Source organism: Haemaphysalis longicornis, unplaced genomic scaffold, assembly GCF_048455015.1.
Source record: "Haemaphysalis longicornis isolate Haplotype H1 unplaced genomic scaffold, Haemaphysalis longicornis Haplotype H1 scaffold_2, whole genome shotgun sequence".
In the NCBI taxonomy this organism is placed as follows: domain Eukaryota; kingdom Metazoa; phylum Arthropoda; class Arachnida; order Ixodida; family Ixodidae; genus Haemaphysalis; species Haemaphysalis longicornis.
Window position 1 is genome coordinate 43,514,364 of NW_027526295.1, and position 25,605 is coordinate 43,539,968.

Consider the following 25,605-nt stretch of genomic DNA (forward strand, 5'->3'; position numbering starts at 1 on the left):
TAACAAGGGACTTCTGATTTCAAAACGAGCCTGAAAACATAGGTCATCGTCCTCGAGCAACCAGTTGCGGCTTTTAAAAAGCAATGCACTGTTATCGTAAAAATGTTCTTCTTGATCTCGTTTGCATGTTGTATAGAGTGCCGGGGACTCTTGCTTCGATTATTTTCTCCCGCATGACCATCACGTCTTCGTTCATTACCCTTTAACTGCCCTTGATATTTTGTTTGCCCCAGTGATTGTGTATTTTCTCCTCGTTTTTCTAGTCCTCTTGCACCATTGCACACTCCTACTACTCCCCGCGCCGTCTCACGGCCATTCGAAATTTATGCGCTAAATGTGTTTTGTTGCAGTGGGCAGCCCACTAAAATGCAAAGTGACACAACAGCTACTAAAACAAGGCCTGCAATAAACGGTCTGGTAAAATTTATTTCTGAATACATACATTTAAAAATTCCCCATCAAATATTTTAAACTGTGTTTATTTTTGTTCAGTTTGGCAAAAATAATGCGCATTTTTTAGCAAACGTGCAGCGCCACCTAGAACATTATCTTTAAGACAGGCCTTGTTGACGCTAATGGTTCCTTTTCTCCATATTTGTTGGGAGGTATGTGAAACTTCGTCTTTTCGTGCTGTATTTATCGCGTTTTTCATAAACCCTGAATTTCCTAGCGCATAAATAATATCGTTCGGTTGTTGTTGAACTATTGCGGCCTGTGAAAAATCGAGTCGATGGCGTTGTCTTGCTCTATTTTTGCGGATTTCTTTCGATCGCTCCATGCCCGACGCTTGCGGTGTACCGTGTAGCCGTCACAAGTGCCAGCGTGCACGGCTTTCATTCAGGCCCGCCGTGGCCCACTGAACTGCCACTTTCAACGGGAAAAGCGTTGTCAGAGACGCGAATTGTTTCAAGAGATCGTGGGTGCCTGCTTCGTGAAGCGATTTCCCGATCGTGCGGTTTCCGTGCGCGCAGTTGCCGGTGATCCGGTACGGACGTGCTGTGTGCGTTGGTTGACCTGTCGCCTGTCTGTGTGCAGTTGTAGAAATGGCCAAGGAAAAGCCCGCGAAGGCGTCCGGCGACGCGCCCAAGGCAGACAAGGCCGCCGCCGCACCATCAGAAGTCAAGGAAAGCGGTAGGAAGAAGCCCCAGTGCAGGTAAGCCAGTGCTTCGTGAACGAAGTGCAGACAGTACCTCAGCTGTAAGTTTGTTCTGTGCAGAAGCGCTAAGGACCGTGTTTCTTTTTTTTTTTTCAATGACTCAGCCAATCTCTTTATTTGGTGTCACATAGCTTTCGTTTCATTGCAATGTATGTAGTGCACTGTCGCGATTTCACGAAGCACGGTTACATTGGAGCGAGTACACGAAGTAGGCTTGTTTTTGTAAGCAGTGCAGTGTCGTGCAGGATTTATGAAATTACGTGTTTTCACCGTGAACGTTAAAGCTGCTGGTTGCTTGCTGTTGAGATTGCCGACACGTTTAGCGAGAATAGCTTGTGTCGTATGAATGTTCGGAGCGCATGATCATGTGTTGCCTGCGTGCGTGTATCCGCAGACTGTACTGCAAGGCGGTGTTTGTGGGCTACCGGCGAGGCCTGCGCAACCAGCACGAGCACACGTCCCTGCTGAAGATCGAGGGCGTGGATGCCCGCCGCGACACTGGCTTCTACCTGGGCAAGCGCGCCGTCTTCGTCTACTGCGCCAAGAAGTGAGTAGTGCCTGCTGGGCATGGGGGACTTACTTGGCCTTTAAGAGAGAATACAAGATCCTGGAAACCTTTACGAGTGCTCTGTAATGTCTGTGCACTCATGCCTGAAAGTTCCACTGCAAAAGCGGTCCGAGTTTTCGTGGTTAGGCATCACAGATGACGCAGTTTCTGTGCGATTCACCTGATACCTGTTTTAAACAGATGGCTTGTAACGTGGTCATTTTTTTGTCGGCTGAAATCCCAGTGAGGTTGAAATCAAATGGTGGCCGTGTGTACAGTCTTTATGAAAAGTAAGTAGCCCGCTGCAAGCCAGGAGTTTTCAGTTTCTCCTAGGGCTAGGCAAAGTTATGGGGTTAGCGGTTGGCATCATCGGCCAATGTTGTCAAACTTGCACTCACATTTGGGCCATGCACGCAAGGAAGCTTTGTATTGTAAGTTTCATTTTGGAACACCTCTCATTCGTTGTCCTTTGTGTTCAGTAGTGCTTCATTTTCCGCAAAGCGTGCAGTACCAACTATCCTCCTTTGCTGCCTTGTTATGGAAGCTAAACATGCGTTGTGCTTAAGTGCCTCTTTCCCACTTCCTTCTCTTGCGGATGTGATACCTTGGGGCCATTTAACATGGCCAGATTTTGTGACGTTCATATTGACTTTGTCGATCACCCATTGGTGTTTAAAAATTGCTACCCAAATCCAAACTGTCTAGGGCTTGAAACGGCATGGAGTAGTTATAAAAATTTAGTGCCCTTCCTCTATGTGAAGTAGGAAGACCTGCGAAGCTGAATGGAGTGGACGAAACAGGCTGCCCGCTTGTAACTTGCGATTGTGCGTACTTCGTAGCCAACTACTGGATGAAACTTGGAAGGACCCAAGCTTTATTCTAGCAAACAAACATGGGTCTGTCTGCTTCTCTCTCGCATCATAGGCGTCTTACTGTCTCTGTGATGCACCAATCCACTGCACTTGACCGCGAAAGACTCCAGGCAGGTCGCATTAGGCCATTTGAGGTGCACATTTAAACCTCCCGCCAGCACAACGGTCATGTCATCGGTGAAGACAGGAAGCCTATAGCTGCACCCGCCGCGGTGGCTCAGTGGCTAAGGCGTTGTGCTGCTGAGCACGAGGTCGCGGGTTTGATTCCTGTCCGCGACGGCCGCTTTCCTGATGGAGGCGAAAAACAAAAACACCCGTGTGTACAAGATTTCGACGCACATTAAAGGGACCCAGAAAACCTTTGTGAAGGTGGCAATCAAATGCATACAGGTGGTAGAACACTTAACGGGGGATTTTTGAGCCAAGTGTGAGCCCCTTACGTTGTTTGGATAATTTGCAAACAATTTTTGAAGGTCTCCTTTCTCAGCTGATGAGCCCGCCGCCGCAGCGAGCGACGCATCGCCGACCGCGACTGACGCAACGCCGATCGAGGCTGACGCAACGGCGAGGCGCCCCCCTGATTCGGCCGATCGTCGGTTGCCGGCAACGCCACTGCCATTGGCTTCCGGTTGCTCTTCCTCCTTCCTGCACGATCCCGAGGCAAAGGCGGGTCTGCAGCGATTGACGCGTGCCTAGGCGCAGGAATGTAGCTAGCGGAGAACGGAAGTCAAGCGTCGCGATGTCACATGGCTATTCCCAGTGTTTCCAGCTGCTTTGAAAGAAGCAGAGAGGGAGGAGGAATCGATCGGCAAGGGGGGAGAGGTGCACTTAATTGCTTCTGGCGCAGCTAATACTGAATGTAGATTAATAATTCCAACGGCATTGCATCGCTGTATTGGTACTACGCTACAATAAAGGCCTTGTGTAACTTTTACAAAGGGCTTTTCTGGGTCCCTTTAATGATCCCCATGTGGTCAAAATTAATCCAGAGCCCTCCACTGTGGCGTGTTACACTACAGCCAAGCCTATAGACTGTATTCGTTGAAAAGTTTAGCGGTCAATTTCTTCGCTTGGCAACACTGGAAACGGCCACAGACATGGCCGATAAAAAAGACACCGGCGTGCGTCATCTGCTCCGTTCCAATCCGATTCTAAATGGTGGCGCCGACAGAGGTGTTATTAATCGCACTCACAGTGAACTCGACGCAATACTTTGTGTTTGGCGAAGAGTTCGTAACGTGAAACACAGTCATGTGTTTCACAGTCGTGCTTAGCACGGACAAGTGCCGCCATCCCGCGGAGCCCGATGTAACGAGTGACGGTGCACTCGCACGGTTGCATGGAGAAGAGGGGTGCCTAATCTGCGGGCCGTGCACACAACGTCGCCTAGCAACAGACGCTTGGCCGCAGATATGGTGGCGCACACTTGGTTGCCTGCATGCATTCCACGCCATTGAATACCGAGGATAGCTGCGTGTGCACGCTTCAACTGGCAACTGGTGATGTCCGCATGCTAAGTGTGCAAGAGACTGGCGCGAATGTCGCTCTGAAAGCCCTTCAGGCTGAACAGGAAATATTGCCTCACGTCTGCGTTCCAAGCATGCCAGTTGCTGTTCATTTTTGTGAGGGGTTTGCAGCTTCTTGGCGAGCTGTAACTTTCAGTGGCAACGGCAGAGCTTTTCGTTGTTTTTGCGCCCATCTGTGCTTTTGTGCGGTCCGACGCTACTTCAATTCCCACTCCTTTTTTTCCTGCGTGCGAATGACATGCGTCCGTCCCATAGCAAGTTGAAAACTGGAAGGACTCGAGCTTTTTTTTTTCTAGCGCACGAACATGCGGCTGTCCGTTTCCCTCCCACATCATAGCCATCTTGCTGACAGTCTAACGCATTGTCCCAGACCCAAACCGCTCGAGCACGAAGGACAGCGGAGAGGTCGCATTAAGCCGAGACTTCCACGTTTTTATCTCCCACCGGCACAGCAGGTGTGTCATTGTTACGGGCATGAATCCTAGCTCCACGTGCACACCCCCTCCTTCCATATCCAACCCGTGCACGCATTAATACCTTAGTTACACGGTGGAAATAGCTGCTGTAAAGTTTAACTGTGGTTATCGCGAACTGTGGTTTTGGCTGTTACACTCGAAATTCCAAGTGTCGGGGCAGCGGTCATGTGGTTGTGAGCGTAACAAGGTTAAATTAACAAATTTTTAATCTCACGATAAAAAAAAAACAAGCAGTGTGGACAAAAGCAACTATTGTTAAAACGTTTGCTTCAGACCCAAATGCAACGCACTCACGTGTGGTGAGTTTTAGGAGAGGGGCTTCCTGAACTGCTTGCAACCGGCGTTTGTTTCTCGGGTCGGCTCGGTGATGGGAATTTTATTAGGCTTAGTATCGCGGTGGATATTTGACTGCTGCTATCTCTACAACCGCGAATTGCAATCCATAGTGCAATTTTTCACCACAGAAACATCCACTTTTTTGCATATGGAAGTTCCCTTCCGCGATTGGAATTGTTTTGAAGAGCAGCGACAAAAGTTGCTGCCGTGGTCTGGGCTGGTTCGAGCCGCTTCCAGTGCTGTGCGGGCAGGCACGCTGGCGTGTTTACAGGCATGGCCGGCGGGCTTGTGAACCATTTGCGAGTGCTGAAAACGCTTCATGGTTTCCTCCTTTATGCATTTCTTGCGAACGATGCATGGAATTTACAAATTTGGCACAGCTATTGTCGTAGTTGATTGGGTGGATCGGGAAATTAGCTGAGCTTCAGTCGTGGTCAAGCACAGTTGCACAGGCTGCGAGAGCGACGGAAGGAACGCAAGCTCCTCTTAGGCCCAGATTTGTGGCGCCCGCTGTTTCGGCTCTGTGAGGACCTTCGTTTCCTTTGCACGCCAGGTGTTTTTCTGATATGCCTACACTGATGCGCTATCACTTGCTTCCGAACTGGCTTGCGCGATTTTAACACTGCGACTGCGGTTAGCGTGACCGAACTGAACATACCAAGCTCAGTTTGCTGCAACCATGGTTATCAAAATAACCGCAGCTTCGTCTCTCATGTGACGCAGCCAACTGCGGTTTTGTCTAACCACGGTTTGCTTAACAACATGGTTAAGTGTGCCCATGTAACTAGGGTATAACGGGCAACCGGTAATGTGCGTGTGCTTAGTCGCGAAATACACCAGCAAAATTGGTGCTCGGAAGGCCTTTCATGCTGAAGAATTATGGACTCACGTTTACGTTCCTAGTGACCCAGTGGCTCTACAGCCGAGCGGATTCGCAGCTGTTCTGTGATTATGAATCAGGCCAATATGCATGGGCACGTGAGAGCAGTGTAGTTTCATGAGGGATGTGTTAATTGACCAATTGTGAGAGCCCCTCACACTTCCTAAAAATGCAGCACGGAAATCAAGGCCAGGATGGTGTTGCACTGCCAACCTTATAGTTCGCAACTTCATTATCACGAAGCAAATGAACATAACCCTGGGACCAGGCAGGCATTAGTAATTTCCATGCTGTGTCTGTTCCTGAAGCAGTTCTGAAAGTGGGCAATGAATGCTTGTGATGAAGGCTCTGCATGCCAACAATTCCACTCAGTTGAGCAAGAAAAATTGTTCTGGTGCCCGGCAATGTCTGCTGTAGTTGTGCATCGTGTAAAGGGGTCGTGAAGGCGAAATGCATCCTTGTTTCAGTTGGGACAACTATCCTCTGATGCCCTTTTCGGTGGCACAGTGGTTTAGAGGGCTGGTGCTTTCACCATAAAATGACCACAAGTATTGAAACAAACTGGCACAGACACTGGCAGCGCTGCACTGTCTCGGCCGCACCTGATAGCCTGCGCATGTAATCAGCCGCATCACCACGAAAAACATTACAGGGGTGCCTAAGAACTTTTTAGGATGTAGTGATTGCACAGGCATTGGGGTGCAGGCACTGAACCTCTCATTATCATCCTTATCCTCTTCCTTTTCCCTTCCTTTCTTCGCCGGGTTACTGTGACATGTCACCCTTTTTTTTTTTTTTTTTTTCCACATTGCCAAAGGGAGGGGACATTTAGCAGAGCATACTTTGCTGATTGTCTAATTGCTGCTTCTGTAGTAGCATGTTCACAGTACTCATGTAGGCCTATGGCTCTACAACGCATTCACTGGGTCTCTTCTCTCGGATGATGACTGCACGTACCCATGTTTGCATCGCCAAGAAAACAGGATATTTAGTGTAAACGTAGTTTGGTACTCCCATAATTGCTACTTGTGTAATTAGTAAATCGAATTATTATGTACACTGCAGCATAGAGTTTCTTACAGTATACACTAGAGAGGAATCTGGCGCTAGCGTCTATGTGGCTCACATCAAGGTCGTCTGTGTCGTCATGGGCCGCCATTATACATCGTGCTCGCCTTAATTTCATCATTGGCTTGGATTGAAACATTTTAGTGACCGCAAATTTAAACAAAGGGCCACAAAAACGCGAAGAATAGTGTGCAATTATGAAAGTGGAAAATAAAAACAGGCTGTTTTAAAAGTAAGAAAAAAAGAAGTAAAGCGTATTTTTTGCCGGAACTGTAGTGTTGTGCCTGCTATTCCGCACGCCAAGGTTGTAGTTACGAACAATGTTATTATTTGGGGGGTAAATCATTAGAGAATGGAATTTTATTAATTTTACCATTATTTCAAAAAATAAGTTGTTTGAAGAGTTTCGAAAGTTTTTTGAGCGTGCCTATGAAAACGTTGCCTTCGTGGTGAACCGGTGCACCGCGACCACCAGCTAGTATAACAAGAAAAATGAAAACGTAGCGTTAAACAGTCGTGGACGATGACAAGCTAGGGCGCATACAAGCGCCCGTATCTGCCATATCTTGTCTTCGTCGAAGTACGTTTTGTTTCTTCTTTTCGTCGGCTACAAATTTCGCGGCGGCATATTACCCGCTCAGTCATACGTCTTTCGATTGCGGCATGAGCAACGTCAGGTGCGATCACGCATTGCCTGCTGTTTCACTGAACACGGCTACCACAGAAACGGGAGGATTTCGGCTTCCCTGTAGCTCGTAAACATGTGAATGCATAGTGACGAAGGCAAATCCCAAACCGCTTAAGAATCCAGTTGTCATGCCAAGCCCAAGCCAAAAAGAATGTCTTCCCATGAACCCCCACGAAGACATGGCTTACGAGGCACAGTTTCCTCTCTAGTATACTTACTAAGAAACTCTATGCACTGCAGTACTTGTCTAACTTGTTTCTGAGTCTAATGCTACAACACATAGTAGGAATTCATCCGCATAATAGTTGTGGCATATAAACTGGGTTTGGGTTGTGACCCCCTTAACATTCTAATCATACTGGAAACAATTCAACCGTGTTTTCATCAGGTATTGGTTTAGTCCTTAGAAATTTACGCAGTCGTCCATAGTGCCCTCTGTTTGCGCTCATGATGCTCGCCATTGGGTCCTTTCTAAGATCTAAATTGCTGTTTGAATGACTTCCTTTTGCCCAAGTATTTGTTCTCTTACTTTTTCTTGTCTGAATAAGTTTTTTTAGGGTTTGAGAAGTTGTGTCATATCGACGCTGTGGTGAGCAGACAATCAGAGGCACTGCACAGTAGTGTTTACACTTGGAAACGTTATTCACGGAAGGAAAAGTTCAAAGGCAAATAATTAGGTGAGAAAATCTGTTAAAATAGCAGTTTAGTGCTCAGTTGTCTTTGTTGCAAACATAATGAGTGCACTCAGAGGTCACTGTGGTCACCTGGTGTGCTTTTTGTCCATTGGCTTTCATTCGAAAATGGGTCCTTTTCTAGGCGTTGTACGGCAGGCTGGCTGTATGTACCTCTAGGGACTTCACTGTTGGGAAGGTTTTCTGTAATGGCTGCTTAGGTTGGTTAAACTTTCAGACGAATCGCGGACAATAATCACTTCTGTAGGACTCTTGCTAGTAGCAAAACCGTGAGGATGTGCTCTATTTCACTTTTTCACTGTTATGGCATACTTTCAATTCCTACCTAGAAAATTGGCACGTTTCTTGCATTTTTGCTGCACGTTAGTTCCAGACGCTTTGAACCACTGCAAGCCAAGCCAATTAATTACAAAGTTGATGTAAGCCTGTGCGCTTAGAATTCTCGTGATGCGTGTGATTGCAGTGCAAGTTTCGTCTCTGCCATATTGTTGTAAGTGACTCCATGGTGTAGTCACTGCTATTCTGGGGGCTAGTCTAGGGGCGGATCTGGATGATTTGCAAAGAAACGAAAAGGCTCTGCTCGTGCTTTCATGCCGTGAGCCGTAAGCAAGGTCACGAGGGCGGAGTCCCCCCATGTAGGGTTTTGCCCATCACATCCTTGCAACAGCAAGCCTGCCTGCAGGACACCCTTTTAACAGTGGCCACTGCCTCCCTTAGGTGGGCCGCAGGGGTGCCCAGGCAACAGTGCTGAGCAACTTAGAAAAAACGCTGTCTTCTCTTTTTTTTAATCGTGCATTTGCAGTGTTTTGACGGGATGGAGAGGGTGGAAGTTTTTCTTGTGAATGCTATCAGCAGCTGCCGCAACAGTGACCGATTACACGGTGTCAGACGCGCAGCGTTGTCTGCCTGCAAACAAAGGGGAAATTGTGGCAGAGCTTCTGGAACAACGGTTGCTGGAGAGTGTGGTCTCGGAATGGCTTGTGGCCGCTATCATTTTCTCTATCAGATGCCACTGCCTTCTTTGCCGTCACAGCTATAAAGCTTTGCTGTGCGCGATCCTTTTCATTGGGACATCATGTGCTCACTTGCCCACGCTTGCCACAATGGGTCGGTTCATCTCCTATATATATTGGCGTGTCAAACGTCCCAGTAACTGCGCCCAGCCATGTCCAAATATTGTCTTGTAATCATGGTGTTTAGCTAAACAACATACCTTTCTGAAATAGATTTGCCAGAAAAGTTTGAGCGTGGGAGGGGCATTTAAATTTTTCATGTGGGCACATGACATCAGGGCTGAAAAAAAAAAATTATAGAAAATTGTCTCTGCCCAAATCGCAATAAAGCTCTCTTTTTTTTGTCAGTGACTGTAAATGGGCTTTGACAAGTGGAGGTAGCACTGAGAATGTGTTTTTGTAATTTTTAAGTGCACCAAAATGTGACAAGTTGGTCTTGCATGAAGAGACCCTGATTTTTCTGGACATTCTTTATTGATATCTCCTGATGTTGGGAAGAAAATGGAGACAGCAGAAGCTTGGATTTCTTTTTTCTTCCTCCCCTGCAATGCTTGCACTATGAGATGCCCGATAGATTGACAGTGTACAAGCTCGAAGCAGCCCTGAACAATGTTACTGGAAAAATACATTCTCATGTCTGAATATTTTCCGAATCCCAGTTATAATAGATTATGGGTGAAAATGTTTTGGGGGGCTTTTGCTGGAAGAGGTAGTTATTGATGTATTTTTTTTTTTTTCCCCTCACATACATGCATGAAATTTTAAATGGACGTGATGAGATCAAGGGATTTTATTTCCCCGAGGTGCTGTTGTCGCCATTATTAAAAGATTATTTTTGAGAAGGTTTGGTAATTTTAAAGGCTGCGACGTTTGTGGTTGAATGACCCAACATCTGAAGGAGGCTTGTTCATGGCGAACCTGAACTTTTCCAGAACCTTCAAGCCTCCTCCAAATACAGCCTCTCTTTACATCGACCCTCGTACACTGGAACCCTCCATGCTGGCTTTAATTGCACACTTTTCACTAAAAAGCGGTCTAGCGCGAGCAGTCTAGAGTCGTGAGCCTGCTTTCCTCACCCCACGCGGCCTCTTCAGCTTTATTAAGGAGCCCACCTGTTTTGGGTCAAACTGTACGCATTTAAGATGTCCCAAGTTACAACCCGCCCCCCCCCCTCCCCCTTCTATTTCCCCTTCCCCCACTTGACGTAGAGTCTTCCTGCCACAATAAAGGCTACCTCCTCCTTCTCCATTTCATTCAGTATGCTTTGTAATGGTTTCCCTTGTCTGGCAAGTGTCGCTTGAGTGGTGTGGGGAGTTTACTGATAGTGTTGTACTGTTTGATACATCTGACAGCATGAAGTGTCTGTATTTGATATGTTCAAATACACGGGTTATGCTTAGCTGGGAAATGTAGCAGCTTGTTGGCAGCACTGAACCGTAGTTGGGACTTCTTGAAAGCCTCAGAGCTTTGTCGTATTGTCCCGTAAACCCCCGTCGTGTTTCCTCTTCTTCCAGGCGGATCTTTAGTTGACAGGTAGTAGTAAGGTGTAGCCTTGTGTGCTCTCGTTAGACACAACAGAATTGCTATATGGTGCCTGAAAGCTTCTGTTTCGAATGTGCAAGAGTATGACAGTGGTACGACAAGAGCACGACAGTGTGGTGTTTTAGTGTTAAGGACAATTTGCTGGGTTCCCCAGTTGCTGTTTCTGTGGCAAACAAGCAGGAACACGGCTTGACATGCTTGAAGGGAAAAAAAACCCTTGTGTGGCCCTGTGTTTTACACTGGTGTTGTCTCTGCCCCGATTGCAGCAAGACGCGGGTCCCTGGCCGCAAGAAGCAGTACTCGAAGGTGCGGGCCATCTGGGGCAAGGTGACGCGCGCCCACGGCAACAGCGGCATTGTGCGCGCCAAGTTCCGCAGCAACCTGCCGGCCGCGGCCATGGGCCGGCGTGTGCGCATCATGCTCTACCCATCGCGCATCTAGCCGCCAATAAAATAAGAGTACACCACACCACACTCGCTGTGTCACTGTGTGCGTCACTCTGCCCATCTGCCTTCTCAAAAGGCTGCTGGAGGGAGCCAAGACTGCGGTGGATAACAGGCTGCAGGTCCGGTGTTTCAGACTCAATATGTAGTGAAATAAGGGGGGGGTGGGGGAATGGCTGCAGGCTATCATCATCTCTATTTGTACGTGTCCACCAACAAAGGCCTTAAGCAGTGGTGCACAGGATAAAACAAAATTGAAAGCAAACACAAACAATTTAAATGTAGCCTGAAATGAGAAAAAGTAAATGGCAACATCTCCACTCCGTGGATAATTGTGAGGGTGCGGAGTACGGGAACACAAAACGACGCCCGACGGTCATTTGATTTCACCTGTGAGTTACACCTTCGTTATTCCCTCAATGAAACTGCAACTCGCGGCTCAAACCGAATTTCGCTTTATGGTGGTGTGTGCACGGATAAACGTGGACGGACATTGGGAGGTCCTAAGGTATACTCCGCACAGTTACAGGCGAGTGAGTAAGCCGTTTGGCTCTCTGGTACTAACTTGCGGTCGTAGCCTAATGGGTAAGACTGGTCTACCAGACACGGGCTCGAATCCTGCCGGTGTCCGATTTTTTGCGATTGTAAATGCTATGCGGACAGACATTGTGCGGTCCTATGGTACTCCACACCTAATAAATAGGAGAAGGTAAAAAAATAAAAAATGCGATCAGTGCACTTAGCCAAAGCAAACTTAAATGCAAATTTTGAAAATGTCAATGTGGCTTGCGTTTTCATTGTACAATCTAAGCAATCTTTGCATAGGACAACAAGTGGAGCTGATTCGGAATAAGAAATTCGTGGGAAATTTTACAGGGAACCCTCATCTAAATTGGTGATGTAAGGTCTTCACAATCAATGATGCTGTGTAAGGACTTAAGCAAATGCTAGACAACCACTTTTATGCGTCCTGCTGGGTGCAATGTTGCCGCTCATGCAATGTGCAGTGCATTCGCCTCCGTGGAAGCAAATGGCTGGGAGGCAAAGCTTTGAGATACTCGGGAGTTATTCTTACTATCCATACTTGGGCGTTGCAAAGTAGCTTAGCTACGCTTGTGGATGAAGCATGCAGGCTAACCATTCAAATTTATTTTCGATTTGACAGCAAAGTTTTGACAAGGGGAAAAGTTGAAGGTGAAACAAGTGCCTTCTCCCATTGTCCTTCTTTCAAGTTGTGCAGTTGAACTAAATGAATTTGTGCAACTCACCCAGCCTTGGACATGAATTTTGTAAATTGCGCCTGTTCGTGTGAATTTAATTCCACGCGAATTGTTCGGCGGCGTTTCAAATGACCTGTCAAGACATTTCTGCTTTGCCTGCCTGGAAGTGCCCCTCCCCCCACACCACTCTTCCTCCAGCATTTCACATACATTTCCATGACTAACAAGCAACTTCTGGCCGATTTGGGCATTGGGCAGCCCAAGAAAGATCACTAAAAAGAACTGTTGGTCGAGTGGTTCTTATTGAAGTGCAGTTAACTTTAGATGGTGGCAAGAACACTAACGACTCGTGAACCCGTGAATTCAATTGAAGCAGTCAACACATATGCCCCAGTGCACATTGTACGCCAGTGTTCTGAAATTTGTACGAACTTTTCAGTGATCATTAACCGAAATTTTAAATTTGGCAAATAACTATTTACAATAGATTTTGGTACCAATGCCTCCATAATGTTGGCTGGTGGCAAGTCACTAAGTTGCTACGAATTTCATTCAAGACTGCTTAGCGTTGTTTATTGAATTCAGCTTCAGCGCTTCAATCACTAAACATAAAAAAAAGAGTGCAAGAGATAGACACAACACAGACGGAGAACAGGGTGGGCGAGTGCATGTCCTGTTCATTCTTCATCTGTCTTGTGTCCGTCTCTTCCGCTCTTTTTGGAAAATTAGTGAACCAACTCGCCCAACAGCAAGTTTTATTGAGCGCTAATGAGAAAATCGGTAGAGAACTGGAAAAGTAGAAAATTGGAGCTGCAGTCCAGGCTTCATTTGGGAATCTAATTTCACACGTAAAGGCGTAAAGAATGGGACAAGCCGGGTTAGGAGGGATATTAAGGCATAAGCTGCACGATCTTGGCAAGAAGTTCGAGCTGCGGCTTTCTGGCAACCCCAAAAAATCTGCGATGACTAGCAGTGGTGGACAGACTGGAAAACAACGCAGCAGAGCGGCCCGGTAGCGTCGCCGCAATGTCTCGTTTCGCTCGTTTCGCTCCAGCAAAACGTGTATGCGAATAAGCTTATATCACCTTTAAATAGATGCATTTTTGTCGCTCGTGAAATAACGTGCAACTCGGGCACAATGTGTCATCATATCGAACGTTCTAGAAGCGACGCGAATATTCCCGCCACAAACCAGCCTTCAAATAAGTGACGTCAGATCACGTGTACAAAAGTAGCCAATGAGACGACGCATGCTTACTAACACACGCACGCCACAGCAGCCTTCTCGGTCGTTCCACAAACATCTAGATGCGCAACGCCACAAAGGGTCACGTGACCAGGGAGCTGTATAAATACGCCGAGCGCACGGCGTGTTTACTATTTTCGTCTGCTTCAACCGAGTCGTCTGCGCAGGACAACGAAACATGGCTGCTCCGGTGTTTACAAAGTTTACGATGCCGTGCCGACGCGCTGTGATGGCGTGCTCGCGACGGAACTTGTGGAGACGCTACCCCCTCACGATCAGCGACGCCTTCAGCGAGATGGACCGGCAACTGCGGAACGTCGAGCACGAGATGTCGCGCACCTTCCGCGACCTGGACCGTTCGGGCGCCTTCGGGCCGGCCTTCCGGTGGCTGCGTTCGCGCGACGTCCCCGTCGAGTCCGGTGCCGGCGATAAGTTCCAGGTGCAGCTGGACGTCAGTCAGTTCCGACCCGAGGACGTGAAAGTCTCCCTGTCGGGGAACCAGCTCACCGTTCGCGCCCGCTCCGAAGTGAAGGAGGGCGGCTCGACGTACGTGCGCGAGTTCTCGCACTCGGTGACCCTGCCCGACGACGTAGACCCCGACACCGTGCGCTCAATGCTGCTGGCCGACGGATCCCTGAGCATCGAGGCCCCCCGAGCCCTGCCCCAGCCAAAGGAGGTGCCCATCGAGAAGTCGAGCTCCACCGACGCGCAGCAAGACGACGCCAAGAACAAGTGAAAACGCCCCGCGGCGGACAGTGTAGTATAAAGTGTGTCTCCAATCACAGCTAGATGTTGAGTTCTGAATTTTGTGCGTGTATATTAGTATGTAAATAAATATTTTCTCTCGATTCTGTACTTGTGTGCATTTTTTTCCCCCCGAGATTTCGCTTGCCGTGATCGTTTTGAGGCTGCAAAGTCTCGGAACTTGACGCTGGCATGCGAAGTGTTCAACGATAGTGTTTAGTTTTTGGTGTATGAAAAAATTAGCGAACGAGGGACATAAGGTTGTGTTCTACGTTTATTCTCACTGAAGCCACGCTCCAGAAAACTTCAGAATTCTAGTTGCTACCGGAAAAATCTAAGTAAACTCTCTATAACTCAAAGGGACCCCAAGATTTTGTTTCGTTGTCAGAGAAGTTCTCGTACAAATAGCTTGGTGCCAAATACCAACTAGTGATATGCGATGGAATAACATTCGCTTGTGTTTAATAATGCAACATTTACATGCAATACTGAAGCGCTATTCACACTTTGGAAAAAAAAAAAATCATGAATCTATATTTTCTGGCAAGGACAAGCTTAAAGAATGAACTAACCTAATTTGCGCAACGAAGCAGTTTGAATTGCACGGCTGAAATATGTTGAATGCATAGCAAGCCAACCATAAGTAAGACTTATCGAAGTTTGAACTATTGCGAGCCCCGTGTATTTGAGGCAAGTACGTGCTCAAATAGTGTTAGGATATTCTCCTGCAAACAGAAAATGATTTAATAATGCATGGGTTTCAGCTAGTCTGTACTCTATGATCAACCACCGTCAAGCACAAAAAATTTTCCGACAAAAGACTGTCCTCGTTTATCATGTCCTTTGTGTGCAAAATTTTTGCGCCAAATGATGGTTGATCAGAATCACGTCATCTCTGTGAACATCTTTGACACATTAATGCCAGGTAGGTGTCAATGAACATGCCAGAGATGGGCCCCTTCTGAAATGTGTGTTGCAATAGGTGGTTGTATTCATCACCAAAATTATCATGCAAGAGATAGAGCAAAACACCAGTATCTTTGACAATTGTTTTATTGGTACCTATCTACGAAGTATTGCACCAGCACCAAAAAACGTGGCATGTCACACGTACATACACCAAGGGGCTACAATTTTGCAACAGCTTATTCCGAATAAGGCACGTACACTACATCCTATCGTAATAAAAGGAGGCAAAAAAAAAAAACACGTCGATGTATTCGTAATAAAATCAGGGGACACACAATACAAACACGTTGAGAAACACACGTAACGTTGATTGTGAAGCCAGAATACATTCTTGGAATGTGAACCTTCGTCTCGTAGGTGACCACAAGAATGAGAATGTTTGAGAAGCACTATTCTCTTGGCTTTTGCGCTTTCATGCGGTATAAATAGGAACACGTCGGAGTACTATTCAGATAAGCGCATGCGTGCCACCTAAAGCCGTTCATCACAGTCCGCCACAAGCGCAGACTCGACTAGCGTCGATAATAAAAACACATTCAGCGCACACCACATAGCCAAACATTGAGCTCGCGGCCGTGTAGTGCGCTCGTCAGTTCACGGTGCAACAGAGTCGCTGCGCTGCGTTCGAATAAAAGTCGCTATCACAATTAAAAAGACAGACATGCAACATCGCGCAATGCGGCGAGCGCGCACGTGTAAACGAATGAGTGGGGCGAGCGATGGTGAGTATGGCGGCCTCAGGCAAAGCCGATCACTTCCATGATGCGGACGACAAAGTCTTTGCTGCTGGCCAGGGGCTCGTTGTCGAAGGTGTCGCAGTGCTCCGTGCGACCATTCTCCAAGGAGCCGTCGATGAACAGCCCCATGCCATTCCTGTGGCCACAAGAGAGAGAGAGAGACAGCGGTCATCTCATCATGGGGTGATTCACAATGGGAGGTTATGGAACAACCCTCCTAAGAAGAGGGTGAAATGCGGGGCTCGTTGAACATAAGACAGAAATAAAGTTCGGCAGTCAAGAAAACCCTCGTTCGTGGGTTCGGATCCCACCTGGAGGGCATTTTTTCTCCACTTTCTTTCCGAATTCTTTATCTGTTTCAATGACCTACCATATCCTCCCCTTTGCTTTTCGAGGTTTTCTTGACTACCAACCCTTATTTTCTGTTATTTCACCGAGCCCCTCATTTCCCATTTTCTGATTCGCTACATGCTTAGCGAGGGCCTCTGTTCTTGCAGTCTTGGTGCCAAAGGTAGCTTAAGAGGGTTCAATGCTGGTCGACCACTCTCGACATGTCGTAGACACTCGAGTCACGGCCCAGGGGTTAAAAAGAAGGTCCCCTTCACCCCGAGAAGTCAAAGTGGCGCTGGCTACCACCCCCAAGCACAGAAAAAAATTACATTGACATAAATACCCCAGAAAGTGGAGGGGGAAAATAGCCCCGCGGGTAGCGTGGTAGCGTAGTGTTTATCGCACCGGACCGGTATTCTGGAGGTCGTGGGTTCGGATCCCACCTGGAGGGCATTTTTTCACCACTTTCTTTCCAAATTCTTTATCTGTTTCAATGACCTACCATATCCTCCCCTTTGCTTACCGAGGCTTCCTTGACTGCTAAACTTATTTCTGTCATATATATATATATATATATATATATATATATATATATTTTTTTTTTTATTCGCTACATGCATAGCAAGGGCCCCTGTCTGGCAGTCTTGGTGCCATAGGAAGCTTAAGAGGGTTCAACGCTGCTGGTCGACCACTCTTGACATGTCGTAGACACTCGAGTCACGGCCCGGGGGTTAAAAAGAAGGTCCCCTTCACCCCGAGTAGTTCGAGTGGCGCTGGCTACTAGCACAGGAAACAAAATACCTTCACATAAATACCCGAGAAAGTGGCGGGGAAACAGCCCCACCGGTAGCGTAGTGGTCATCGCACCAGACGCGTATTCTGGAGGTCGTGGGTTCGGATCCCACCCAGCGGGCATTTTTTTATCCACTTTGTTTCTGTCTTTCCAAATTCATCATCGGTTTCAATGACCTACCACATTCTCCCTGCTTTCCGAGCTTTTCTTGACTGCCAACCCTTATTTCTGTCGATACTATATATATATGCCTCCCTTCTTTTTCCCGCTCACTTCTCATGCTGTTCCTCTCTTGTCGTGCTCCTCCCAAGGTAAACACTCTAGAGGTTTGCTGAAGTCAATTTAAATTTACCGTCTTCCACTGCTCCAGGCAAAGTGCCTCGATGCCAGCACTGCATTACAGTAGAGGTGCGCATGAATGGAGGCACTTTACTTCAACATTTATAGCCCTTCTACACGTTCGTTCCAAGCGGAACGTGGAACCTATCTAGTGGAACCTTTCGTAACTGTTTCCGCGTGATTGCTTAAAATTCCGCTAGAAGGTACAGTGGCGCGGGCGACAGCAGGTGATGGAGTGAATTTTTTATGCAGTAGATGCAGAATTTCATTTGCTATCGCAAAAATCAAGCATCCATGAATTTGTTATAAAGGAACACTGCAAATATCGCTTATGTATTGATTTTCTGCCTCACATTTGCGTATTGTTTTGTTCTTGTTGAACAATGTTGACAAGTATGAACATTGCCACTAGACCTAGTTGTTTAGGTTGGGCAATGGGTATATAAACCTATTAAGAACGTTTTGATTCACTTTGGTCAGGTGGCTGAATGCAGTCATAGGCAGACAGACATAGACAGACCAAAATTTACGTGTTCTAGTAGCCCAAGGAAGCCTACCGTCTTTAAAAATAACAGGCCTTTGAAAAAAATGCAGCATGGCTGGGGGTCGAACTGAAGCCCCAAAACCCTAGGCGACTGAGGCCGAAAAGCGCAGTTCTTTTTATCTGTTATTCAAAAGAATAGGAGCTGCAAGTGCGTGGCCAGGGGGGGGTGTTTCAGTGTCAGAACATTCCCCGAAATTTTATGTGGATCATCCCTCCCCCCTCCTTTCGGCCTTTTTTTCGTTCATGCTTATCACACCGTTTATCCATATTTAAATGCAAGAACGAGAAGATTAAAAACGAAAAGTTTGAAAGATTTCTTAAATTTTTACACCCGAAAAAAAAATTTCTGGCTAGTATGCCACTGAGGAGCAGTGTTTCACACAAATGAGTACCATAAAGTTCCGAGAGAATGCCCTCCCTCGAGACATCACCCACCCCCCTTTAGAGGTGAATTATACAATTTACTAATAGAAGCCAAAGATTGCCCAGTCCCTAAAATTGCACTAGCTTGGCTGCCTTCGAAAGCCTGGGGAGCTCCCTCCACGAAAACGTCCCGTGGCCGTGGACACCACCAATGTCTCGCGTTTCAACAAAAGAGGCACAACCTGTCTGGCTGTCTTACTTGATATCTCCGCAGTTTTGGTTAGCCGTGCGGCAGAGCTTTGGTTAGCCACGTTTTGGTAGTTTCCCACAGCTGACCCAAAAGTTCGCCCATCCCGTATTGTTCACTTGATATCTCTGGGGTTTGGGTAGGGCGTTCTTTCGAAAATTTATGGTAGATGGCGCTGGATGTACACAGGAAGTGCGTGGCTTGTACCCACTAGGAAACGAAATGTCGCATGCCAGGATTGTGTTTGGTTAGGTTGACATCAGGCTAAACTGAAATAGGCAAATTGACTGAGAGCTTTCGGTATCAGCTATCATAGTCACTGGCCCATCCCTATGAGTGGGTACCCGCGAACTTGATGGGTTAGGTTGGTGTCACACCTAAATTGCCATTGGTGAATCAGCCACGAGTTTCTGACGGCAGCCGTCCTCGTCACTGGTCTTGATTTGACGATTGATTGTAGGGTTTAACGCGCCAACACTACACAGGTGATGAAGCGTTCCACAACAGAGGACTCCAGATTAATTTTGACTGCCTGGGGATCTTTTAACGTGCGCCGAAATCTCGAACACATGGGCGTTTTTGCTTTTGGCCTCCATCAGAAAAGCAGCTGCCGTGGCTGGGAATCGAGCCCGCGCCCTCGCGCTCAGCAGCACAAAGCCACAGTTACTGAGCCACCGTGGTGAATAGGTGTCTCTGTACATCAGTGCACAAAGGGAGTGCAACTCAGCTGTGAAGTGAGCCTTGGCAACGCAAAGGCGGTGAGTGGAGAGGATGCGCAGTAGCCACGAGGATACACCGTAGCTACCTTGAGCTGCGTCTGCACTACAAGGTTTTCCGGTCTACACACTTAAATCTGTGCACACATCGGCCCCCCCGGAAGCTATCACAAAACAGCTTGAGCACTGTTAGAAGTGTGGTGGATAGGTGTGGGGTTGGGTAAAGAAAGGTTGGGAATGTGGTGAGGTGAGGGTTAACAGCATGAAAACAGACAACGTAACGGACTACATTTAAAAAAAAACTTCGCGACAGGTGTGTAACAGCGGCAGGTGTGACAGGGGCCACTGTGGCGCAAGAGAGACCTTGAGACAGCACATATTTTATACATAAGAGGATGGACCAGATCTACTACTTAAGCAACAGTACACATTTTTTTATGCAAAATAACTTACCTAGATGACTATGTAACTAGATGACTTGCCGCATACATTTTTTTCCGGTCGGTATATTTTTGAGCTGTGTATGCAAAATAAGCACTGTCAATGGAATAACAGTGGCGTAGTTGCTATTACCACTGTAGGGGCATCACACCCCAACGCACACTGCGGTGAAGCTGCACCAAAGGGAATACCTTGCATATATACCGCACCTCTACTTCACCCCTGAAATTTTCGTATTTCTGGTGCGGGTTATACGCGCGAAAATACGGTATGGCGAGGGCAATGACAGGGAGGGGAAAAGGAGTGGCAGAAATTAGGAACAGAGGCAAGGAGAACAGTAGAGTAGGGGGAAGACAGGTAGAAACAGAAGATGTGGAGGAAACAGGGGTTGAGGGAGGACAGGAGGGAGGAGGAAAATTGCAGGAGGAAGACAGGTAGGAGGAGAGAGAGGGTTGGGCTGAGAGGGAGGGGCCAGAAAGAACTGGTATGCAACGAGGAAGAAAGGAAGACTGGTACGTCAAGTAGGCATAGGGTACTGGTGAGGGAGTATAGTAGGAGAGAAGTGAAATGGATAAGAGAGGAGTACGGGAAAGATCAGGTTGGGTCAGGGGTAGGAGGTGGAGGAGAGAAGGTCAAAGACTAGGGGAACAGAGCAGAGAGGGGGGAGAAGAGTGTGAGTCAGAGGAGGAGGCATTATGTGGCAGTAAGGGCCGAAATGCCGTAGTCTTTCCACAAGGTTGGTGGTCAGAATTTTGAACCACTCACAGCATGTGTGTCATGTGCATTTGTGGACGCACGCATGTTGTGTTGGGTGTGTCCGTTGCACTGAAGAACATTTCCACACTCTTTAGGTTAGGACCCCGTCACGTCTCAACCCTACTATTTGATGCTGACGACAAGTTTGCCATCATCACGGTGACAAGGACAATCTGCTGTGCCCCGCGCACATGCAGGCAAATGATTGGTTGCAATAAGGACTGGTGTCGGGCTAGTTGGTATCGAGACATGATGAAACGCAAAGCACTGAACTTTACAGTACGACCACAGAATAAAAAGACACACGAAAAGGACACACATAGAGCGCACCAACCGTTTCGCGTGTCCTTTTATTCTGCGGTCGTCCTGTAAAGTTCAGTGCTCTGCGGTTCACGATTGCTTGCAACTACGAGTTGTTTGCAACTACATGATTGCTTGCAACCCCGGCCAAGCCTACTGCAGACAGACGCCTCCGGGGCCAAGTACGTATATGCACACATCGTACCCAGCGCCGATCTGGATCATCTGCTGGTTGGCGGAGAGGAAGAGCTTGGAGGAGTGGGGCACGTCCTGCGCGGCGTGGGCGCCCACCCAGGGGTACCGCACAGGCTCCGAGGGCACGAAGGAGAAGAGGAAGGTCTCGCCCGTGCCGAAGTAGGTCTGCTTGCGCTCGGCCCACTTGGTGGAGCAGTAGGCGCCGAAGCGCTCGTCCCGCGTCGTCAGCACCGCCAGCACCGTGGGCTCCCAGGTGTCCGTGTGGAAGTAGAAGTTGGTGAGGCTGCTGCCGTGCTCGTTGGTCGAGTAGATCACCTCGGGCTGCAGCATGGTGATGCGCGCAGGCAGCCACTGCCACACGACGGCCATCTGCGCGGCGCTGAACACCTCCGAGCGGAAGTTGGCCAGCGGGATGATGCCGACGGACACGGCCCGGCCGTACTTGCCCTCCTTGACCGACAGGCACGACGAGGTCACCTCCAGGCGGTAGGCCGAGCCCGAGAGGCCGCTCTCCGAGGCCGCCCGCAGCCGGCCGCTCGAGCAGCTCCGGATGTACATCTCCGACTTGAGCAGCTGCTGGTTCAGCATCTTGGCGCTTACGCCCTGCGTCGTCACATCATCATCATCAACCTCTCTACACCCACTGCAGAGCAAAGATAGAGTTTCATACTAATATACACGAGAGCGAAATTGTCGGTGCAGTCGTGGGCCGACGTGGGCGGCGCCATTGCCGCTAGCGACGTTCCTCGCCTACTTGGCTTAGCTAGCCATATGGCTTCTTGTTTCCCTCGAAAGCAAAATGTTTAAACAAAAATGGCTAACCTTTTTTTTATTTCTCGTCGTGCATGAAGCTTCAACATAATCACTGACAAATTAATCTGATGAAATTTAATGAACCTTCTACAATAGTATTGTTGCTTTTTTGCAGCCACAGCCAACTTTTCAGCCTGTTCTCGAGCCATATGCCAAGGACAAGTGGACCGTGCCCGCTTGGTACATGACGGCACGATCGCTGAAGCACGGCTCCCCTAGACAGTGGCACCAGATTTCCGTCTAGTGTATATTAGAATGAAACTCTATGGGGCAAAGGCCTCTCCCATTAATCTCCAATTACCCGGGTCCTGCGCTAACTGCAACCAATTTATCCGTGCAAATTTCTTGATCTCATCTGCGCATCTAACTCCTGCCATACTTGCCTTCTCTAGGGATCCACTCTGTTACCTGTAATGACCAACGGTTATCTTGCCTTCGCATTACATGCCCTGCCCACGCCCATTTCTTCTTCTTCTTAATTTCTACTAACATATATCCTTAACATGCATTTGTTTCCATGACCCACCCCGCTCTCTTCTTGCGTATCCCCTGTGGAAATGGAAAGAGCATTTATAGCCAGAAATCACAATTTCCAGATTCATTTCTGACTAGATTTACAGATTCTAGCTTAAAGTGACAGCTTCTAACTAGGAAAATTTTTATGCTAGCTCGAGACGATTATTTCCAGCTTGCAGGGTTTTTTTTTCTTCCAGCTAGCTTTTGTAATGCTAGAAAGAAAAACTGAAAAACTCTCAATCCAGCTACAAATGAGTTAGAAACTGAATTTCTAGCTAGAAAATCTGCTGATTTCTAGCTCGGAATATTTCTAGCTAGAAGAAATTTCTGGTTCGATAATCCAGCTAGAACAAAATAAAAAAATACTACATTCACTTGGGATATGTACACATGCAGTTTCTGTCGGCTCGCCTCCAAGATCATTCGCCCTCTGCTGGCAGAATGACGAGCTATTGCTAGGGTGAGTTGGCAACGTTGTGTACAGCACAAAATGCACTGAACCACTGACTGAACCACTGAAAAAGTTGACCACGAGCAGTGCCTGCGGATAGCACCATCGAACCAAAGTGAAAACGAAAACACAAATGTCGGACACGCACTGGCCGTTAGGCCTAACATTTCGCCATGACGTCTAACAAGATAGCACCATCGAACCAAAGTGAAGACAACGTAAGCACAAAGTCAGACATGCACTGGACGTTAGGCCTAAAATTTTGCTGCGACGTCTAACATCACAGTTTCGCTCGAAATCACGTTCACACTGATTGGCACAATCTTAGCACTAGGGCTGAAAGGACAACAGCGGGTATGCGCCACGCGTTAGGCCTAACACTATGCCTTGAGGTCTAACACCGACATCCGCTACTAGTCGTACAGCTTGACACAGAATGAGTGTCATTGCTTGGCACAATGTTAAGCTTAACATTTGGGCTGCCAAATGTTCGGCCTAAACATAGGCCCAACAAGGTTGATTGGTAGATTGGCCAAGGCAACTGACAGAGAAAAGCAGCTCGAAAAGGCACAAAGGGAAAAGGAGAAGGACGCCATTTCTGCATTTGCAGCCACATCTTGGGCTCACCTGAATGCCGTAGGCCGTCTTGAGGAACTTGTCCACATTGTGGGGGATGTCCTTGCAGAACAGAATGATCCGGTCCATGAAGCCGCCCACATCCGGCGTGTTGTCCCCCGAAGAGCTGCCTGTGCCCGGCCAGGGAAGGATTATTACTAAGGGTCAGAGGAGGGCACGTTTTGGTCACTGCCACATACACCGCGTACGCAGCGCGACAACAGCAACAACCACCTGTGGAAGGTAGGCACGCGTCACACCTATGTTCCCACTGCGTTTCTATTGTCATGCTGCTCTAGCACCGTGAATGTGAAGCACTTCATCCACCCCTCCACTCATTACTGTCACTCCACGATGGAAGCACTACAGCCTACCCAATGTTTACGTACTTTGTTTTTGTGACAGACACTGCTACCAAATGCAAGCATCTTTACACCCCGTCATAAAAAACACTAACAGTTAAAATGCAGAGGGAATGAAAACACTTCCACGTATTGCAAAGTCAAAGAATAAAAATTTGCTAAGCAAAAAAATTAAAGCCGTTCCACTCAACGTAAAAGCTGTTGGAAGTGCAGAGCAGTGATTCACCATAATGTGCTGTGGCGCCGTAATCCGCTCAGTGCTACCACCCATCACACTCTTCGCCGCCCTGCCTCATTCCTCTCCTGATGAATTCAACGGAGGTTTGCCCAACACATTTCAAATTTCCCGCCTTTGCAGTGCTCGCGTGCCCCCTGCCTGAAACTGCGCCAGCGGGAGTTCTGTTCTTTTTGTGCTTGCTTTTCCTCCCACACGTGCCGGCATTGCACTGCCACTTTTTTCGCTTACTATTGTAAAAACCAACCCAACGAGCGTTCCCGACTAAGTCAACACGGGTGCTGCCGGTTAATTACATGTATTTCTGGCCTCAAATGTACCTATAGTTTTCTTTGCACTAAACAAGAGGGAGCTGTACGGCAAGCACCAGTGGTTCACGCGTTTTAAACACTTACAACCAGGGCCGTAGCCAGAAATGTCTTTCGAAGGGGGTTATGGGTTTTGGGAAGGTTTTTTTTCCCCGAAACCAACAGTAAGTATTGCTTACACCCTGCCTGGAAAAGATTTCGGGAGGGGTTCGAACCCCCAAACCCCCCCTCTGGGTACGGCACTGCTTACAACTATACAAACCGCTCAGCTTTCGACTTCTCTGGGTTACGCCAGGACAACAGATTGCTATGTGGCTCTACTTGGGTCCAGCGAGCGAGCTACGACGACAAGGCGAGCCCCTAAAGTGCTCTGCATTTAACAAATACTTCTGCCAACGTCTTCTAGAAGAAAATAAGCATTTACATGTCAGCTAGACCACCAGAAGACCCAGCACAGAGGACACAGCGCCCACAGCATGGCAGCCCCGTTCCCCACAAGCACACTCGGTGAGCACAGTTACCTTTCTTCCTTTTCTTTTTCCTTCCTGGCAGCAGCACAAGGGGCAAGAGGGGAAACGTTTGAGACCATCGTGCGAGACAACCGGGCCACGCAGACACTTTTCAGAGCATCACCGACTGTGTAACGACTGCTACCTCAAGCTGCCTCTAGTCGCTTAGCTCAAACACTGAGGATGGGGAAAGGGGACAGGACGAACACACCCAAAATCGGGCTTGCTATCAGTTACTGCAAACACACACAGTGTGATGCTTGATTTGATTTGATTTGATTTTATTTATTTATTTATTTATTTATTTATTTATTTATTTATTGATTTATTGATTTATTGATTTATTGATTTATTGATTTATTGATTGATTGATTGATTGATTGATTGATTGATTGATTGATTGATTGATTGATTGATTGATTGTGGAGTTTAACACGACAAAGCTGGTCAGGCGACGAGGTGCTTTGTAGTGGAGGGCTCCAAATCAATTTTGTCCACCTGGGGATCTTTAACATGCCCCGAAATCTCCAACACGGGCATTTTTGCTTTTCGCCTCAACAGAAAAGTGGCCGCCACGGACAGAAATCAAACCCACGTCCAATGCGATGCTTGCAATT

The 25,605-nt window shown here is 47.7% G+C and overlaps 3 protein-coding genes across 7 annotated transcripts in view; 2 read left to right on the top strand and 1 right to left on the bottom strand.

The window, feature by feature from the left end:
• Positions 1-576: 576 nt before the first annotated feature.
• Positions 577-11,269, top strand: Rpl35a (ribosomal protein L35A). Its single transcript, XM_077697847.1, has 4 exons — positions 577-605; positions 1,036-1,153; positions 1,551-1,703; positions 11,063-11,269. Exons 2-4 carry the CDS (start codon positions 1,044-1,046, stop codon positions 11,235-11,237), a joined length of 438 nt encoding a protein of 145 aa, XP_077553973.1. The 5' UTR covers positions 577-605; positions 1,036-1,043; the 3' UTR covers positions 11,238-11,269.
• Positions 11,270-13,826: 2,557 nt separating this feature from the next.
• Positions 13,827-14,560, top strand: LOC144168856 (heat shock protein Hsp-16.1/Hsp-16.11-like). The gene has a single exon (XM_077697846.1). The coding sequence runs from the start codon at positions 13,884-13,886 to the stop codon at positions 14,439-14,441; it is 558 nt and encodes a 185-aa protein (XP_077553972.1). The 5' UTR covers positions 13,827-13,883; the 3' UTR covers positions 14,442-14,560.
• A 924-nt stretch (positions 14,561-15,484) lies between these two features.
• Sky (GTPase-activating protein skywalker) overlaps positions 15,485-25,605 on the bottom strand; it is a 40,061-nt gene continuing 29,940 nt past the window's right edge. For 3 of the 5 annotated variants that reach the window (XM_077697844.1, XM_077697843.1, XM_077697840.1), the window contains 4 exons: positions 25,001-25,024; positions 23,587-23,705; positions 21,190-21,782; positions 15,485-16,291 (listed from right to left, as the gene is read on the bottom strand). In XM_077697844.1, the coding sequence (XP_077553970.1) occupies positions 16,156-16,291; positions 21,190-21,782; positions 23,587-23,705; positions 25,001-25,024 (872 nt within the window). In that variant the 3' untranslated portion in view covers positions 15,485-16,155. The remainder of the gene's footprint in view (positions 16,292-21,189; positions 21,783-23,586; positions 23,706-25,000; positions 25,025-25,605) is intronic. The other 2 variants (XM_077697845.1, XM_077697841.1) reach the window with 1 other exon arrangement.